Source organism: Rhincodon typus, chromosome 7 (genome assembly GCF_021869965.1).
Source record: "Rhincodon typus isolate 14 chromosome 7, sRhiTyp1.1, whole genome shotgun sequence".
NCBI classification, from domain to species: Eukaryota; Metazoa; Chordata; class Chondrichthyes; order Orectolobiformes; family Rhincodontidae; genus Rhincodon; species Rhincodon typus.
Genome location: NC_063338.1, coordinates 25,956,725 through 25,977,941, shown reverse-complemented (window position 1 = coordinate 25,977,941; position 21,217 = coordinate 25,956,725). Strand labels below are relative to the sequence as shown.

The 21,217-nt window shown below is 39.5% G+C and overlaps 1 protein-coding gene across 5 annotated transcripts in view; it reads right to left on the bottom strand.

Moving 5' to 3' along the window:
• Positions 1–3,464: 3,464 nt before the first annotated feature.
• Positions 3,465–21,217, bottom strand: part of armc8 (armadillo repeat containing 8) — a 103,036-nt gene continuing 85,283 nt past the window's right edge. For all 5 annotated transcript variants that reach the window (XM_048598676.1, XM_048598674.1, XM_048598675.1 and 2 more), the window contains 4 exons: positions 12,672–12,767; positions 7,887–7,959; positions 7,410–7,503; positions 3,465–5,840 (listed from right to left, as the gene is read on the bottom strand). In XM_048598676.1, the coding sequence (XP_048454633.1) occupies positions 5,807–5,840; positions 7,410–7,503; positions 7,887–7,959; positions 12,672–12,767 (297 nt within the window). In that variant the 3' untranslated portion in view covers positions 3,465–5,806. The remainder of the gene's footprint in view (positions 5,841–7,409; positions 7,504–7,886; positions 7,960–12,671; positions 12,768–21,217) is intronic.

The following is a 21,217-nucleotide window of genomic DNA, read 5'->3' as shown; positions in this document are numbered from 1 at the left end:
GGAGGCAAGGGTTCAAAACAGGTGGGATAATAAATCTAAATTTGAAAGTCAGTTTCAGTAATGGTGACCATGAGACTATCATCGATATTGTGCAAAACCATCTGGCTCATTAATACTTTCTAGGGAAGGAGATCTATCAACTCTGAGCTGATCTGAGCTACTTATCACTCCAGACCCACAGCAATATGGTTGATTCTTAACCACCCTCAGAAATGGTCTAGCAAGCCATTTAGTTTAAGAGTTTCCCAGTGACATCCATATCCGTGACGGAAAAAAAAGAAAATTTGAATGCCCCAATTAAACAGAGGAAGATATGGATTGTATGAACAGCAATGATCAGCAGATTTTTTTTAAAAAAAATGCAAGGCAAGATCATTATACGCAGAAACCATGGTGGCAAACACATTAAATACCGACCTTGCCAGTGACACCCACATTCCACAAATGAATAAAGCAAACCAGAATCTTTCCCAACCACAGAACCTAGTGATCACCATTAGACCACCTGAGAAACGCACAAACATGGGGTGCACTGAATGAGATGCCTACTCCCTCAGTTAAACTTAAAAGATTCTGTGGCATGATTTTGAGGAGCAGCAGGGGTGTTATCTCTTACCTCCTTTGACCGGTCGATATTTATACCTAAATGCCATAAAACAATTATCTGGATGTTGCTATTTATTGTGGGAGCTCGATGTGTAGAAATTAGCTGCAAAGTTTCTTTCATTACAATACTAACTGCCCTTCAAAATACTCCAACAGCTATAAAACTCTCAGACATCCAGTAGTTATGGGGAGAGCAATGTAAATCTGAGTTTTTTTTTAAATTTTGATACCCGCTCAGTTGAACACTGCAGGACTCCTCCAGGATGCCTTGCTTGAGGATGCTGATAACGTACTCTAATGTTCTTTGTGGAAATATTGCTCTGATTGTGGGCCAGTTGTGCACACGTACATAGGTTCCAGACTGGGATCATGGCCCAAGTCATCTGTGAAAAACTCCTTTGACCCATTAGCCTTTAACTTCCTGCTGTGAGTCAAATACAGTTGGCATAGAAATGCCAGGATAACAGGCATTCACTTGCATGGTGAACTAACTGCCTGTGATCATATACCAGCTATACATTTGCAGTTCATGAAAATGATTCATCTAAAGTTCATGCAAGTCAACATGCATACTGTCAATGGCATCCTGAAGTCTACAATTTGTGCAAATTCCTGTGCTCCCTCTGGCAAGAGGAAATGAGGTGATGCTGGGTTACCCACTGAAATCTGAAGAATGCATCCCCGCTTTCATTGCAAAAGAGACTCACTGACATCCTTTACGCAACAGTGCACATCAAACTGAGAAACTGACTTAAATCTTCTCGTCTCTGGATCATCAGAGGGAAGACGTAATAACCAAAGATGTCCTACTGCACTGCCTAATGCAAGAATTGCACAGATATATTAGACAGTAAAAATCTCAGATTCTGAGGTAGGACAATCCCAATGTACTCATGTGGATCATTACCCAAGAACTATTGGGCAGAAAAACACCTAGTCGAACACCTGGCTATCTGTAGAACAGATACCCCAATCTCTCACACTGAGCGGACCTTTTCTCTATTCTCCCCCGACCCCCACCCAAGTCATTGTTTATATCTCTAGCTTGGAAGGAGCCAGGTTCATAAAAGTTCAGAACAATAATCTTTAAGAGCCACATGAGATGTTGTCCTTGGCCTGCCTTGAGGTTGCAGTTGAAGTATTTCATTTCTAAGTTCTTTAATGTGAAAAGACATCTAGAGCGTTCATCCTAACTGAAATTGAGGTGAATGAGTTGTTCCCTAAAGAAAGTCAGCAGATGTAGTCTCCTGTGCCTTCTTCTCCCTCTTCTAGCAACTTGTCCTGCTCTACATGGCTCTCTTCATTCTTCCAATCATGCCTTATTATCTAAGGAAGGTCTACCAGGCTACACATTCTACAGGCAACTTGTTTCAGCACAAGCTGTTAAACCAGCAAATATGTATTTCTGCATCAGTCACACCACATTAGGCAAATATGAGGAAAAACTCCAAAAACATATACTAATGCACAAGTATAAATAATCCAATGACCAAATCATAACTAATTTAGTTCTCTTCAAACTGCACTGCTGCAGAGGGAGATTTCGTCATCCCATTTAAAATACTGCAAGTCTGAGATAGGGACTAGGATGAAGGCTATTTTTCAAAAATGGCAACACTGGCAAAATATTACGATCTGTCTGCTGCTGGTGGTCATTGTGTGAAATCATCAGAGAATCCCTACGCTGTGGAAACAGGCCCTTTGGCCCAACAAGCCAACACTGACCCTCAGAGCATCCCACCCAGACCCATCCCCCTATAATCCACTTAATCTACACATCCCTGAATACTACAGACAATTTCGCATGGCCAATCCACCTCACTTGCATGTCTTCGGACTGAGGGAGGAAACCGGAGCACCCCGAGGAAACCCACAGAGTCTCAGGGAGAACGTGCAAACTCCGCACAGACAGTCACCCGAGGATGGAATCCAACCCGGGGTCCCTGGTACCGTGAGGCAGCAGTGCTTACCATTGAGCCACCGTGCCACCCCGTGCATGCACACTCTTTACCCAAACAGTGTACAGCTTACCAAGGTATGCACCCCAATCCTGAATGGCGTTCCTACAGATTAAAATGCCACATAATGCTCAAAAAGGATGTTACAGATACCAATTTTTCTCCTGAACGAGGGGCAACCATGTGCCAGGAATATTCAATTGCAAAATATATTCAATCATCTGACCCCTAAATAAATGACAGTATAGCTCTAAAGGCAGCTTGAAGCATCAACATGCAGAAGGGAATTATGAAAAAACAGTAACCCATAAGCATGTCCCTCCCCTTCTGCTCTTCCCATTATTTAACTACCAGGGTTTGCTTTCCCAAACTGTCCCCCTTCTTCAATTACTTTTTTTTTTAAACTACTTTCATTAAAAAAAAAGTTATGGTGGTCATTGATGCCAACCTGAAAAGATCTAATGACACATTATTTTTAACACGACACTACATAGCAAGTTTCAGTGAAGTTCAAAATGGGAAAAATCACTTAGGATTTATTCCACATTTTCTAGCGGGTAGCAACCAGAAGCAGGAACTTCAGATCATTTCCCCCACCTTCCTTCAAGGGCACAAAGATCAAAACCCCTAGCAGACAGACAAATCAGTATGGGCTGAAAGCTGAGCCAAGGACTTTCTTGTTCCATATGATTCAGTACTGTGGAAAGAAACATTTACTAAGACGTTCCTAGAAGTTCTTCAGATTAGTGTCACTAGGTAAGTCACATTGACTGCAAGAACAGACATGGCATGCCAAAGGCTAATAGTCTGTGGATTTTTTTTTTTTTAAAAAAAGAGATTTACAAACAGCAGCAGGAGAAATTCTTGAGGAAAGCAAGTCTTTAGATTCTGTACAATAGGTTAACTGAAAATCATTTTTAATAAGAAAATATAAATTTCCTGCACAGACACCAAGAAATGTGAGTACATTATACGGTTTTCACAATAGACCCTTGTTAATTATAGGACAGAACTAAAATTTCATAACCAGTGTTATATAAAACAGCCTAAGAAGCCACACTTTATTTAATTGACTTCTGTCAGCAGAGCTTAAAATTACATCAGAAAAATGTGATAGTCTCTTCGCAATATATTACACAGACAATGCTGCTAAAATACCTGTGTATAAAAGCAGAAACCTATTCAAATCGGCTGCAGGTATGTACAAAGACTGAGCGAGATCAGTTTAAACTACAATGTAATCAAAATAATCCAATGGGAGGAGTGTACTTATAATGTAGTGGTCACAACTGTTTTTGGAAAAAGTGTTCTTCAGATTTTTTTTAAAAATCGTTTCATGTTCAAACCCTTCATACTTAAACTACTTTAACCTTTGATTACTTTGTTTACGTTTCTCCATCCATATTTCTGTATAGTCCGTTCTGCTACGGAAAAGTACCTGCCAAGATAATGATAATGGTTTCCTGCAACCAGGCCCTGACACATGCAGCAACCAAGACAACACAAATATAAAAACTGGAAATTTCATTGCAAATCCCTACAAAAAACTTTCTTCTATCTTTTTTTGTCAAAAACCAGAAATGGAAACCCCTTTTCATATTGCTGCGTTAACCCCAGTCGTATACAAATACCAACAAACCTTCTGCAACAGCATAAACTGAGACAGGCGCTAAAAATTCATGAGCAAACATTTGAAGAAAGTTGTAAGGGTCAAAAGCAAAAGCAACAGAATAAACTGGAGCTATCACACGACAGCAATCTGTGCGAACTCAGTAATTCCAATTAAAATAAAAATGCTACAAAAATAAAAAGAACTGCATTCTTTTCAATTGGCCTACACAGATTTTATTTGAGTATCAAATTCAGATAATGTATGTTTAAATGTAATGTTCATCTAAAATGCGTACTGCAGTTTATATTTTTAATTGGAGATGAGAGCATTCTAATGGATGCAAATACTAGCTACTGTTCTTTTGCATTCATAAAGACAAGGGGCAACAGTGCAAGGTAAAATGTTTACATTACCAACAGTGGCATTGTTAACTCCGGCCATGGCACACTGAACAGTGTGCAAAAGCCAGGTTTGGTATATGTGGATATACAAGTCATTTACGCAGCAACATCCATTTGTATGGAAGATGTATGATCTTTATACAGCTACAATATCAGAAATATCATACATGCAGCTCAAGGGTCATGTGTGTCAATATAGTCTGTCTTACTCTAGATATCAGATTCATTATCTCAGGAATGCCTCGGTATGGCTGGAGTTTCCTTAAACTGATCGACATTATTAACTTCACAACAGCTTTATGCTTTATCATCTCCCAAGTACCAAATATTCTATGACTGTGCAAGTAAGTATACAGGCAGAAGCTGTGAAATCAGGCCTACTGTTTATTGGACAAGATCACCAGTACTCAATCCATTGGAACCAGCTCACATGTTATAATTCTGTTCTTCAGCAACAGAATTGTAACATGTTGAACATGGGCTACTAACTAGAGTCAAAGAGGATGAGTGAGGGGATTCCTTCATTACCTGTCCCTGAGTTGAATTTGCACCTGGATCTTTTGTGGAAGTCAGTAACCACTGCATCCATATTCTCCTTCCCCAGGAATATCTTTTGGGGAATTATGGAAGGTTGCATTATATAATCGATTTCTAACACTAACTGTGTGGGCCCATAAACAGATGCAGTTCCAAAGTAAACACAAATAACTGTAGTTCATCAAATACATACAATATTTTACACACTCCATAGAGCTTGCAATCAAAATTATATTTTTCCACACACTTTTGTTTAAATATTACATTCTCTTTAGGATGCTGCGTATAAGTAAATTCTTTACACCAAGTACAACCTTTATTCAGCAAACAGTACTCCACCGAGGAAATCTGTAGAAAACACTTCAAAAAAAAAAAAAAAAAATCAGGAAGTAACCAATCTCACAGAAAATAGCTGCAGCAAGAGTAGATTTTTTTTTTCTGACTCAAAAGGGGACAAACCAATTGTTCTCTAAGTAGTTGTGGAAGCAGTCGCACTGAGACTGAATCTCTTTCTCCACTGAATTGTTTGCTTGTTCTTCCTGAACGACTAACGTTTCTTCATGAATCACTGCACACAAAAACTGCAGTCCAAGGTGACTTGTGCAAAAAAAGTGGTCGGGGCAAGCTTTCCATTGAACTTTCTGCCTTCTGTCCATTTAGAGCTTCGGATGACACCCCAGCAAACTGTTTACTCAGGATAGAAATTGCTGCAGTGCCGTTTTTGCCCTGTAACAGATTCAGTATTTTTAAAAAATGTTTTCAGCGGCAGTCATCTATCAACTCAATTGTATCAGAACAGCAAAACAAAAATGGGGCAGATTTTTCACTGGCCACACAAGTAGTTCTTCCAGCGTAGATGGGAGTTGTGCAGAGAGACCCTGCAGAACCCTCCTCAGAGCAGACTCTGAAAAAACTGCCCAGGAAATTGAATTTTCCTCAGGGAAATACCTCTATATCTGGAATCTTATGAAAGTCTCCAGAAAAATCAGAGACTTTGGATGGTTCAGATGATGTTGGGTGGAACAGCTATTCAGGAAAATTTAAACTATTAAATACACAGTCTAACTGACTGAGAAACTATTAAATAGACCCCATACTTCCCTCAGTCACAAACCCCAGACCCTGGGCAAACACCTCACAGGAAAGCATCATACCCTCTCCACATCCACCCAGGGACTCAACCCAACTTCCGACTGCCCTTGCAACCCTGCCTACCTATCCCAACAGCTCTGCTGCAGGACCTGACCATCCATTCCCCTCTGCCTTCCAAACCAGAAATAACCTCGCCACTTATCCCCTGTCCACAGTGATCCCAGCACACACACCCACACACCACCACTCCTCAACCCTATTTTCCAGTTCCCCCAAAACACTAACTTGCCCCTTTGTACAATGGTACCATACTCCCATCCCAGATGGCACAATACCCAGTTACCTGGCTCCCTACAACCTACCTATCTGGCATTCTATCACCTGTCACCCTACCCTCTTCCCAGCTGGCACCCATTTACCTGGCACCCTGCCCTCTGTGCTTCCTAGTATCACACTTTCCTTATGGCACCAGCAAAGAGGTTGTCTGGATATTTAAACTTCAGATTACAGCAACTGATTGCTATGAAAAGGATGGGCTACACTACCAAAGAGCTGTCAGAATAGTAGTATATTTTTGCATTTCTGAGGGACACCTGAGTGTAATCTCCTCCCAGAAATGTGGAGCTCCCTTCTTTTCTGAAAAAATGGGGTTGGAGCAGCAATCTACGTGAATTTGCCGCTCTCTGGAAAACCTGACCTACATTATCTGTGTGAGGTCAGCATTGATTTAATGCTCCAGATTAATGTTAATAAATTACAAAGCCAATCAACATGCAGACACTTTATACAAACAAATGCTTTTAAATAAAGCTGAGAACTTCAGCATTGCATCGAACAGAAAACAAAAACAAAAATCAAGTTTAAATTCAGAAGGGTTGTACACGGATGGACGCACAGTAGTATTCAGTTAACAATACTGGCCCAAAGTTGAGAGATTCTCTCTCTCTTTGCAAGGTAACTAGATTTAAAATTCATCCAGGACACATGTTCTTAGTGGAGGTTTAATCTGCTTAATCCTATTAATTTCACTATTTTGCTACTGAAGTTTCTATTGCAACATACACAACACTGCAAACATCGTACTGTTTCTGTATGTCATTCATTACTCAAGGACTGACCACATTAATTTATGCTACATATGATGACAACATTTTGATTTTAATAAAGGAACAGAAGGTATTCAAATGAAGACTTAACACTTACTTGTCACAAAGATTCGGATCAGTAGATTGAACCAATTTATGTAAAATATCTACTATTCCCAACTCTCTGAGTTTACCTTGGCGTTCATGGGAACCTACGAGAACAAAATACAAATTAACTCTTTGTAATCATCGGTTATTTATCACAGCCCAGCACAAATATAGTGTTTTGCATGAAAATAAATCTATATTTTACATTATAAGAATGAAACAAGTCATCAAAGCCTCTGATATTTTGTTTCCTTTAGCAATATCTTTAAACCATTGTTGCTCTGGAGCACATTTTAAGTGCCATAGGAAGGGTGTTCCAGGATTTTGATCTTCGTTAATATTCAAACATAGACAATTTGTGAAACAGGAAGTAAATAGGAAGGTTAATAATTTGCAAAAGTTTATCATTTTAATTTTTTTTAAAGAAAAATAATTTGAAATAGTATTCAACTGACAAATAAAATTACCTAAATTATAATGTCCTTACCTTCTTCTTCACTCCATATGAGATTAGATATACCAAAGGTAGCAGCTAACTGGAGTTTTACATTTGAATGACCCTGAAAAATAATTATTCTAATTATTATGTATATAAAGATTAAACTAAGACAAAATATAGTTAATGTTAGCAAGCTCCTCAGTCAGTTAAACATATCTATGACCATTCAAGCATGCCCTGCTCCTGAAGTATAAACCAAAAGCATGCTGACGAAGGGCAAATACTGAAGAACGTGGAACACCTTGTCAATTGGGGTGAATTATGGTCGGGTTGCTTCCATCTCACAGGATGCCTGTCCAATGGAAGCATCCATTGTTGCATTTCAGTAGCATTCTGTTAACTGACAAAGTTGGTCAGCTGAAGCAAACCAGAAATCTGGCATCTCTGTCAAGGGAGTCAAGCCAGTCTTGGCTAAGGAAAGGAAAAGACAATCACAGAATCATAGAAACCATACAGTGTGGAAGCAGGTCATTTGGCTCATTGAGACCACACCAACCCTCCGAAGAACATCCCACCCAGACAGAATCCACCCCCCCAACTCCCCTCCCCTTACCTATAACCTTGCATTTCCCATGGCCAATAGACCTAACCTGCACATCTTTGGAGGGCTGTAGAAGGTCAACAGGATTGACACATGGTGGGAATGGTAGCTTTGGGTACATCGTTGATACAACCTTTTTTTTAAAACAAAGAAACAGAATGGAAGCAGGCCATTCAGCCCAATGAGTCACACTGACCCTCTGAAGAACATCCCATCTAGACCAACCCCCTACTCTATCCCTGTAACTCTGTATTTACCATTCACCTAATCTGCACATCCTTGGGCACTATGGGCAATTTGGCATGCCCTGTCCATCTTTGGACTGTGGGAGGAAACCAGAGCACTGGAAACCCACGCAGACACAGGGAGAATATGCAAACTCAACACAGGCAATCACCTGAGATTGGAATTGAACCCGGGTCCCTGGTGCTGTGAGGCAGCAGTGCTAACTACTGAGCCATCATGCTGTGAAATTAAAAGGCAAAACACTTTGTCCCAGAATGGGATTTGTGACAACACATGAATTCTGCCCAGAGACAGTCCCATGAGATAAGGATGTTGTGGGGACAGAGGCCCAGATCAAAACCTGTAGACACAAGTGCCAGTTTTCACACCTTGGCTCAGAACAGGAGCAGCTAGTCTTGCTGGACTTGTTTTTTTTAATTTTAACTACAATTGGAATGGAGTGGAAACAACTATAACCCTTTTTCTAGCAACACAGCTGTCAGCAACTATACATTCCTTCAAGGCACATAACTACAAATAAAAGTCAGTCACTGTGACTAACAAAGGAAGTTAAAGATTGTACAATATAGAAGCAAACCTGAGCACTGGAGGGCTTTAGATTACAAAAGGAGAATCAAGAAACTGATCACAGAATTGTTACGGCATAGGATAAATCCATTTGGCCCCTCCTGTCTGTCCCACTCAGTGCCTATGGCTCATATGACTCAGTGCCATTCCCTCATAACCCTGAATATTATTAAATCTAAACAATCATCCAATGTCCTTTTGAATGCCTCAATTGAACTGGTTTCCATCAAACTTCGAAGAACTGCACCCCAAGCCTCAAGTGTGAAAACAGTCCTTTTACATCACATTTGCCTCTTTTGTAAATAAACTTTTATTTGCATCCTCCAATTCACGATCCTTTTATGAGGGGGAGCAGTTTATGCCCCTCTACTCTGCTTAACCTCCTGCGATTTTGAAAACTTCTATCAAATATCCTCATAACCTTCCCCTCTCCAAGGAAAACACCACAGAATAAAAGATGTATGAAAACTTGCAAGAAAAAAAAAAGAAACAGACTATAAAAAGCTTCTACAGGTGGGAATAAAGAAAATGTTTAGCAAAGACACAGTGGGTCTATTAGAGGCAGATTCAGGGAAGTTTACGTTAGAAACTACAGAAGTGGCACAAAAGTAAAATGACTATTCTGTGTTGTCATGACAACAGATCATAACTCCAGGCTTCGAATGTACATATCGAACTTTTAATTACAACGTGTGTTTCTTAAAAGAGGACAAACAGCCAAAAGATGACAGTAGATGTAAATTCAATAGCTATGTGGCACAGCCTTGAGAGAAACTTGGAACGTCACACCAAATAAAGTCACCAAGGAAGCTTCAAACATCAATCCTTCGAAGGGACAGATGAAATTCAAACCAAACTGGACTGTGGTGACTATTCCCAGTAGGTATTGTTGCAAACAGCAGGCTTGTTTGTGTTTTACCCTTCCAGGAATATACAAAAAAAAACGGTTAAAACCAACTGCAACCTCTGGTATGAATGTGTTAGTGAGCTTATGTGCTAGTGTGGACTAGCATGCCGTGAAGGTCACAGCTTGAGGGCAGTTATTATCCACTCCTGCACGTAAAGAAAGATTCTCTCTCTCTCTCAATGCTGAATGCCAGCTGCTCCACTAAAGTCACTATTAAAAAGGATACAGGACAAAAGCTTTTCAGCTAACTTGCACAGCCAAGAATCTCAAAATCAACTGCTTCATTACCAATACCAGTATTATCCAACTTAATGGCTGCAACGTTCCACCACCTATTCTTCACAGAACCCAGAGACTAATTGGTACATCTTTTTAACTGTTATCTTTTTATTTAATTCACACTTTGAATCTGTGTGTTTGTTTAATTATTGGATAAAGACTGCAGAAAACTAGAGGACAGCCAGGAGTCCTCATGCAAGAAATACAAAGAGCTAGAAATCCCAGTTCAGTGGGTTATATAAAAGGCAAAGAGGATATTGGACTTTATTTCAAAGAAAATGGAATATAAAAGTAGGGAAGTTTTGCTAAAACTATAAAAGGCACGAGTCAAACCACAGCTGAAATACTGTGAACATTTTTGATGCCTTATCTAAGGAAATATACTGATAGTGGAAGCAGTCCAGAGAACGTTCACTAGACTAATACCAGGTAAGGAGGGACTGTATTATGAGGAGAGGTGAGTAGGTTGGGACCTGTACACAATGGAATACAGAAGGAGAGGCGATGTTAGTGAAACATACAAGATTGCAAAGGCGATGGCTTAGCGGTAATGTTACTGGACTAGCAATCCAGAATCCCAGGTTAATGTACTGGGACCATGCATTCAAATCCCACCACGCAGATGATGAAATCTGAATTCAATAAAAACCTAGCCTCATGCTATCATGTAACCATTGTCAATTATCCTAAAAACCCATCACTAATGTCCTTTAAGGAAGGAAATATGCCATGCTTCCCTTGTCTGGCCTAGGTATGACTCCAGACCCACAGAAATTTGGCTGACTCTTAATCTACCTCTGGGCAGTCAGAGATGGGTGATAAATGTTGGCCTAGCCAGCGACACTTACATCCTCTGAGTGAATTTTTTTTTTTTTTTTTTTAAAAACTCTTTGGGGACTAGACAAGGTAGATGCAAAAATATTGTTTCCCCTTGTGGGAGGGTCTAGGACCAGAGGGCATAATCTCAGAATAAGGGGACACACTGAATACAGAGATGAGGAGGAACTATTCTTTCAGAGGGTAGTGAATCTGCAAAATGTTTTTCCGGAATGCTGATGAATCATTAAGTATGAACAAGGCTGCAAATGACAATCTTTTATCAGTAATGAATCGAGGCTTTTTGGAAAAAGATTGGAAAGTTATGTTTAGGAAATTCAAATCAGCTATGATCTCATTGAATGGCAAAGCTGAATGACGGGCTGAATGGCCTACCTCTGCACCTATGTCTTATGGTCTAAATTATCAACCTCTACATGGATCACAAAAATTGCTCCATTATGAATATCACTATAACTTCTGTTTTCAAGATTTGGTGGAGAGAGGATCAGAATTGCTTCAAGGTGGGCATGCCTAGAAGAGATGTGGCAGTGAGTTAAATACTAAATAAATGCCAAAAGAAACTGCAGGTGCTGTAAATCAGTAACAGAAACAGAAACTGCTGAGGAAGGGCCACTGGACCTGAAACGTTAACTCTGATTTCTCTCTACTGAGCTTTACCAGCAATTTCTCTTTCTGTCTCTGATTTACAGCATCCGTATTCTTTCGGGTTTTTTTTAATTCAAGACTTGGTGGTGGGCTGTAGCAGCAAAATAAAATAAATCGATAATAAAAAGAGTTTAAAAATTTTAAAAAGGAAAGTATGTAATCTTCCAGTAAAATTTCCCTCTTTTTGATAACGGAGCATTCAAAAAGAATTTCTCTCCATGTAAAGAATGGTCAAGTTCAGCTACAAGAAAGACAAGATACGACCTTTAATACTATGGTAAGGATAGAAATTACATGATGAGAAATCATGTTTCACTACTTCTGTCAACTTCAATACACTGTCTTCAAATTACAGTGAAATATGTAGAAGAGGCAGTGACATCAAGGATTCTTTTTGAAACAAATTTATTAGACTTGGAAATTTTTATTAGTGTAAATTAAATCCTAGCTGGATTATCCTTCCAGTAATACAACTTTAATGCCCATATTTGCAGCAATAAAAGCAAGCAAACAAGCTGCTGCCATCAGCAGATAAGATTTTCCACAAACAGCAGTTCCTGTAACACAAAACCATTGTGCACAGCACCTTACTTTCAACCTGGTTTGACAAAAGACTGTGAACCAATTAGTCTCGGAATAGTGATCACATTCATTCGCCACTGTATCTATTAGCTACTTTCCAAAATGAAAATCAATACCCCAGAAAAAAAGTCAGAATATATGGAAGTTTAAAATAAAATTTACTTACCATGTAGTATTTAATTTTTTGTAAGATGTCATCATTGGTCATGATGAGGTCCTTTGCCGTTGTCCCATCTGCTATATTTGCCAGTATACATAATGTCTAGATGGCATATTAAATAAACTAGTTGGTTAATTAGCACAGATAGAGAACTTACTGTACGTGTCATGGATTAATATTGAAATAAATAAACTCAAAATAAAAATGTTAGTTATGTAAAACTCTGGTTTTGAATTGGAAACAATCGCAATATAAATAGAATCATTGTGACATCATGCATGCTTACTGGAGCTAATTAATTTATTTATTTATAATATTTAATTTATTGCTTGTATTGATGGCATTATGGTTAATATAATTTCAGCAATACTTGTGACATTTTTATATACATATAATTAAATAATTGGAATTTAACATCCTGAAGTATCATAGTATAAGAAATATCCTCCGTTTGTCTGATCTTGAAAGACCAGTCATTATCTACGCAGGCAGTTTACCCTAATAATATCATGCAAATTCTCAGAATCAAAGTTTTGTACTTAAATTTTGACTTGTTGGCTTGTGTTGTGAACTGAAAAAGTTATGTTATCGGTTTACTGTCTTGGCTGCATAAGAATTGCATTACAATGTCAAAATCTCTTATTATCTGCAACTCGAGATAATGAGTTGGCCTGTGAAATTCCACACTCCATGATAACAATAAAAACATTAAAGAGCTTAGTTGTCTTCTATTCCAAGACAGAATAAAATATTCATTATAAATACATAGGCTAAGAAATTCCAATATCCAGACAGTCACTGGAACACCACATACTGGGGTCGTGCACTAGAGTCATTTGGAATCCCAGACACAGCAGACTCCATGAGAATTGCTCAGGAAATTGAAACTAGGCAATTCCTCTTCATCCGAAACCTTCCGAAAGAAACTAACAAAGTAGAATTTGGAGAGTTCCACTTCGGTTGAACTAATTATTATCCAGGCAAGTTAGTGGATTAAAAATCTAGTGTAAGTCTTTGATAACTATTAAACTGACAATTCTTCCCTGCCATCCGAAGTCACCAGCCCCACCTCCAAATACATTTTCCTCAATCCTTTCAACCCTCCAGACTGCTGCTAACCAATTCCTGGCCAGCCCACAACCATAACCCCATCGTAGCTAAACCACCACCACCACCACCAAACACACCCCTGCGGTCAGACACATGCACCCCCACTCCTCCTCACATCCCACCTCTCTCTCTACGACCCAACCATGCCAGGCCCAAACTAAACATTCTCCAACCCCCACCCCATCATAGCTGAACACCACCACCTCTATTGCTGGACTTGACAATCTCACAACCCCTCCCAAACTTCCATTAGTGCTGCATCACTTATCTGCCACCCTACCTGCCTGGCATCCTAAACCCACACTGACCTACAAATTTGCCCTTACAGAGGAGCTGTGAAAGTGGTAACTGACATTTAAATCACAGAACACAGCATCTACCACTGTACGAAGAGGGACATGATTTGACTTTTCCAACTCAATTATGCTATGAGGGCCATGCTGAATTTTGAGTACACTCTGCATTTCTGAAGGAGTAGGGATTGGAATTACCAGCAGGAAATGCTGAGTTCAGTCCTAATGCAAAAAAGGAGCTGTGATTGCTACTCCTCGGAATATCCAGGCCATCATTACAGTACATATTATTGTCTCCATAAAGGTAAAATAAAAATATAAAGGGTCAAAAAAGAAAGCAAACTTCACGTTTCATCTCCATTTACAATGATATAAATTTTCCAGCCAGCTTACACCAATGCCTCGATTCAAGCTCTGAACATTAATCCAATAAGCTACTACAAATAATTTTATTGCTGACTGCATGCATACTATATCCTTCAAATATCTACTTAATGGATACTGCAATAAAGATAGAATTACTTTGATATCCTAGATAAAAGTGTTTAAAGTATTAGAATAGAAAATTACAAAGACAATTTAATTACATCGATTATACAATTTAGACAATCATTAATTATTTACAGCGTGTATAACTGGATAATTTGATCCATTTGCCCTCAAGCTTTGAGAAATCCTGGTCAAAAGAAGCAATCTGAATTTTACAGTACCTAGTCAAACTGCCTGGCTACAAATTACGTTACATTCTTGAGAAGAGGGTCCAACAAAGATTTTTCATCACTGCTAAGCAAGAATAATTATATAGCAATACAAAGGTGACTGTAATAATTATATAGGACTAGGCTGTTTTTATATACACAAATTTCAAGGGCTGGGGTATTGGTCCCACAAGTCTAATTTCCTCTACCCATTCTATGGTTGTAGTACAGCATGAGGGGCAGTAATAACTACATAGGATATGCCAAGTAGTTTGTTGTACTAGACATAACTCGACAGTGTGCAACTAGACAACTGTAAACTGTTTCACTGTGATTAATGACCCTTTAATGCGACAGGCTTTGTATAACAGTTATCTACAAATATAATCTAATTACACTAACAATTCTGATTGTGGCAGTTGAAAACTCTCCAGCAACAGAATTAATACAATTGATTAAAAGAGACACATGCTGATTACTTTCTAATACTGCTCTCCAACTCTACCCAACCACTTCCTAAAATTCCTCCATCTGTATTCACTCATGGAAAAAAAAATTCCCTCAATTAATTTACAACTACAATTTCCAAATCCCAACTGGTCCTCTCTTCATCACATTTCTACAGTTATCTATCTGCTCAAACATATCCTTCAGCCAAGGTAGACAAACAGGAGGCTGGAAGAACACAGCAAGCCAGGCAGCATCTGGAGGAAAGGAGGTCAATATTTCAGGTATTACCCTTCTTCAGAACTGGATGTGGGGGGAGCATCTGCAGTTTTTTTTTGTCTATATCCTTCCTCCAACTTTTTATATCATGTTCCCATTTAAACCATTAATCTTTCCCGTACTACCCCAGCACAGCCTTAGTTCCATTTTCTGATATCTAAGGGATGCAGCAGACAACTGCTCCAGCCATTCCCACTACAACTGCTGGATCGCATACCTTGTTTTTATAACTGATTATTCTAGCATCATCCTGGAATGTAAAGATAACCTCTGGTCATTTTTTTTTGTCTCCTGTAACCCATTTTCTTAAATCCCACCCCCATTACTCCTGTCTCATCTTCTATCCATGAACTTCTACGTCACTAAGAATGAAAGCCTTCAATCAAGTGCTTTACCACTTTCTCAAATGAGTATAATGGACTTAATTTTCTGTAAGGCTCACATTCTTAACCTTTAATTTACACATCTCCCTAGTTCTTTTTTCATCTTTGCTCATGCTGTCTACAAGCTCACCTTGTCCATGCAATTTACCTCTTGCTCACTCAACTCTGCCTCCACATAATTGCTTATCATTCAACTTCCCTACCTGCCTCCCATGTTAGCTAATATTATCAATTGTTCTCTCTCTTCAGGCACTATCCCACATTCCTATAAATCTGCCATCTTCAGCCCACTTGTCCTACAGCGAGTCTTCAACTTTCCTTTTTCTCTCTAAGGTACTTGAATATGTTATCTCCTCTTAAATATGTGTTCACATGTTTCCTTGAACTCCATGTTTTAATCTTTCAATTTGAATTTTTGCCTTTGTCACAGTTCTCAAAGTGAAAAATGACAATCCACAGGTGTGACAAAGATCCCTCCTCACTCTTCTCAATTTGTCTGCAGCCTTTCACATGATTAACCACATCAGCCTCTTCCAATGCTTGATCATCAACAATCAACTGGATGGACTTACTGTTTGCACTCTTATCTATAACCCACATTGTTTTTCTCTTCCCCCTCACACAAAGTTACCTTTTGTACCCCTAAAGAACATATTCTTGGTGTGCCCTCCTATTTATTACTTACGACGCCCCTCAACAACGTCAGGTTCTTCAGATACACTAATAATACCAAGCTCTGCTGCACCACAACTGTTCAACCCCTCCAATGTCTCCAAACTGTCGAATCATTTGCTCGACATCCAACATTGGATGTACAACTATAACAGGGAAGACAGAAATCATGGTCTTTAGCCCCATCCTGCTGTCTAGCCATCAGCAACAATCCTCTCTCTGGCAACTGTCTGAGGCTAAACAAGATTGTTCACTATCTTACTGTCATATTTAACTCAGATAAGCTTCCAACTATATTTCCACAGCACCATTAAGATTACCCATTTTCACCACTGTAACATCATCTGACTCAATTTACGTGTTACCGAAACTCTGATTGATATTTAATTACCGCTAGGCCTGACCATGTTGATGCACTCTTTCCACATGCCAAACTTTCTTAATTTGACACCATCCAAAGCTCCGCTGCCTGTGTTCAAGCTCAAACCAAGTCCCATTCACCCATCACATCTGTGCATACTGACATTCACTGGCTCCCAGTGAAGGACTGTCTTGCTTTTCCAATCTCGGTAATCCCATTCAGCCCTACAAACCTCCAAGTTTATCCCATCTAATCTAACCTAATCCTGGCCACTTTAGGAACTCCTAGTTTAATCATTTCACCTTTGGTAGCAAAGTCCCTAAGTCCTGACATTCTTTCTGTTTCTCCTTTAAAATGCTCTTTAAAACCCTGGTTAATGTCTGGTCATGTGCCCTGACATCATAACACCTGCAGCTAGGCATTTATTTGATAGTGGAGCACCTTGGGTTGCTTTACAAAAGTAAACATGCTTTAAAACTGCAAGTTGTTGATATTTCAATTTTGCCTCTTCTACTTGGTCTGCTCTTGCTGAGGCACAAAGCCCTGGCTCAAATTAGTGACATCCCAGGAAAAAAATTTCTGTTATATGGATAGCCATGCCAAACATGCTGTGATGGGGATGCGCTTGTTAGATTATCTGATCAATATGGCTGATACTTTAGTCTGTAGACTGTTCAGAACTCAATTACTGCATCACTTATTTATAGCAATACTCTAAGGCATTGAAAAAAATGGAGCCAAACACATTTGATGGCAATAAATCTTTTTCTGAATGTATAATTCCATTTTGCCATAAAATGCATAGAAGTTAATTAGCACCATCTGGTGGACACTGAAGAAAGTGGTTTTGCATCCAACCTAGTATTACTGCATGAGGCAGCATCAAACTTACAAACTATTGGCTAGGGGCAAGTGAAAGTGATTCCACCAGTTTGCCTATCTAGCAATTCTATGAAATAACTGTGGTGCAACAGATCATACAGAACTAAACATTTCCTACAAATCTCCCAGTCTCATCTATGTAATGCAGGGCAAGATAACTGCAAAAAATTAAATCAGAGATAGTAGGAACTGCAGATGCTGGAGAACAGATTCTCTGATGAAGGGTCTAGGCCCGAAACATCAGCCTTCCTGCTCCTATGATGCTGCTTGGCCTGCTGTGTTCATCCAGCTCTACACCTTGCTATCTCTGTAAAAAATTAAGCCAGGTTGTGTGAATGAGGTAACAGTATGCTCTCTGAGCAAAAGAGTATAAGAAAATGAACAAAGCTGTGCCAGGGTGGGACTAATGACTACATGCAATCAGTTTCTATCCTTTCAAATGGTAAAAGATAAATTTAAGCTGATATCAGGATGTTCTTCACATAAATAGTTACCACCACCTGGCACAACAACATTATGGGTAGCATAATGGAGGCCTACACTTAGTGGGTAAATGCAATTAATGTAAAGCAGGAAGTAATGTAAAGCAGGAACCTCCATGCTTAAACATTAGTCTGTTTCTCAATTCAAGCACATATTGGCAGAGAAAATGGCTTCATTCCCTGTTCAATACTTTCTGCAGGTTCATACATGAGAAGGACAGACAAGGCCAGACTGGTTTCACAGTGATGCTAATTACTGCTGAACTACCTGCTGGAATTCCCTAACAAGGCTCACAGATAAAGACTGATAATTTTGATGAGATTCACTGTTCTCAAAAGAGCGAAGTCAAAGGAAAAACAAAAAAAAACCTTCTGCATACCAATAGTACATCCAATACAAAATCCAAATAAATGACCAAAGTTTTACTCTTGGTCTGTTTTTGTGGTGGTGCTGGTTAAGGGGAGAATGTTAGGCAGACATCTCAGAGAATAAAAATAAAAAAGTGCCCTAAAGTCAGCTAAATCAAGCAGAACTTATAAAGAAATGAACTGGAACCATGAAAACTCAAGTCTGCAACATCAACTTTCTTCCTTTCTTTATGAATGGTACCTGACTTCCTCACAGTTTACAATATTTTCTGTTTTAATGCAGGATTTCCAACAAAGACAGTATTTCTGGTAATGGAGGTATAATTTAGTTTTGTCAAATAATACTTCTATTTCTGTTAACTGGATTAATCTCATGATATTTCACAAACTTTCTATTTCTTTTAATGTTATAAGAAAGTGAATATTGAAATCTGCATTGTTAACCTTTAAAAATAATCTGCTACTGAGGGAGACATGTAAAGAGAGACAGACAGCTTTTTCCCAGGAAGCAAGTTGTTGTTTGCAGTGTAACTCCAGTTTTGTGGTCTTTCCTTCACACTACAGTTCCAGGTTTGAAATACAACTTAAATTACCGAAGGGTTTCCGGTAGATAGCAGGCCTTGGCCAAATTCATATAGGTACCTTATCACTCTCAATGGATACTATAACTACAATGGATTAAGTTAGTTGGCTCAACGGCTGGTTTGTGATACAGAGTGATGCCAACAGTGTGGGTTTAATTCCTGCACTGGCTGAAGTTACCATGAAGGACTCTCCTTCTCAACTTCTCCCCTCAGGTTAAACCACTACCAGCTGTCTTTCTCTCTAATGAGAGAGCAGCCCAATGGTCCAGTAGCACCGTAGCAACTTTACCTGTTTTTTTTTTAAACAGAAGGCAGTCAGGACCAGCCAGCGATCACAAACAAAACTGTAGAAAGTTAAAAGCCATTTCATCACTTTGCACAAGGTTATGCAATGCCAGTTAAAAATGACTTGGCTGGCTGTCAACCCCTGCAAAGAGTTAGCACACTTATTCCTTCCACTGGGGAATCAAATAGCAGAAGCCATAGATTTGTGATTAGCAATTACACATATTACACCTGCGATAAAGGAGACATTGAGGAAATATCACAGGCAAATACTGTATAATAACAACACTTTATTTGCCCTTTGTCCAAAGAATTTCTTTCTAAAGGAGTAGAAAATGATGAAAGTTGACGGATGGTAAGGGCAACACTGAAAGAAATGTCTTACAACACATAATAGAGGGTTCATAAAAGAGGAGCTCAGGCACTTAGCTGAGCATATCATGTATAGAATGCAGGGCACAAGTTATTTCCCAGCTGCACGAGAGGCTCTGCAAGAACTTCCTTTTGTTGAGTATAGATATCCTACTTTAGTACTAAGCATTATTTGCCCTTCTTCACCCAAATGGCAAAACCTCTTCACAAAGCAACAAATAATAATCCTAGTGAGGCAGTACTGTAAAGTAGCCTGATCTGCTGAAGATTTGAAACTCTACTACAATATCCATACAGCATATTCAAATGAAAATGATCTTTTAGTATGTTACATTGTAACTCTATTTAGCTTGTGTCTATAGGAAGAAAGTCCATATTCATATCTGAACAATGCAGATTTGACCCCAGAAGATCCACCTCTGTCTGTCTGCACCTTCAAATAAGGTGGCATCTTCAGATAAGATAAAAAAAAGTGATGGTGCCTGGGAAATAGTCACGGAAATCATCAAATTAAAAATGACCATCACTGACCAGCCACACAGTGAAGTAGTGGAAAGTCATTTAGTTAACCTAAGTAACAAAATTGCGCCTCAGTATTTGGAGAGGGACATGAAAAAGTATCGCTTCCATTTCAGGGATCCAACAAATCGATGAAAGCAGGCAGCAGCTCTGTCATGGTGCTACACCGATTGTAATAGTTGACTCAACCAAACTGCATCTGTTTGGATACAGATGCAACATAGATAGCCTACTTTGTATGCCCCACGCAATGCTCTTGAAGGAACTGGAGGTTTAAAGATTTAGGGCTGTGCTAGCTTCGACTTTCATTGGCAGTGAGGTTCCTATGATAAAGTTTGTCTGCAACTCAATTTACAAAAAAATGGCATACTTCTACAACTGCACTTCAGCCCATGAAAGCAGAGACAACAAGGTGCAGAGCTGGATGAACACAGCAGGCCAAGCAGCATCATAGGAGCAGAAAGGCTGACGTTTCCGGCCTAGACCCTTCATCAGAGGGGAAGGGGGTTCTGAAATAAATAGGGAGAGAGTGGGAGGCGGATAGAAGTGGGATAGAGGAGAGGATAGGTGGAGAGGAAACAAACAGGTCGAAGAGGCAGGGACGGAGCCAGTAAAGGTGAGTGTAGGTGGGGAGTTAGGGAGGGGATAGGTCAGTCCAGGGAGGACGGACAGGTCAAGGAGGCAGGATGAGGTTAGTCGGTAGGGGATGGGGGTGCAGCTTGAGGTGGGAGGAGGGGATAGGTGGGAGGAAGAACAGGTTAGGGAGGCGGGGACGAGCTGGACTGGTTTTGGTTTGCGGTAGGGGGAGGGGAGATT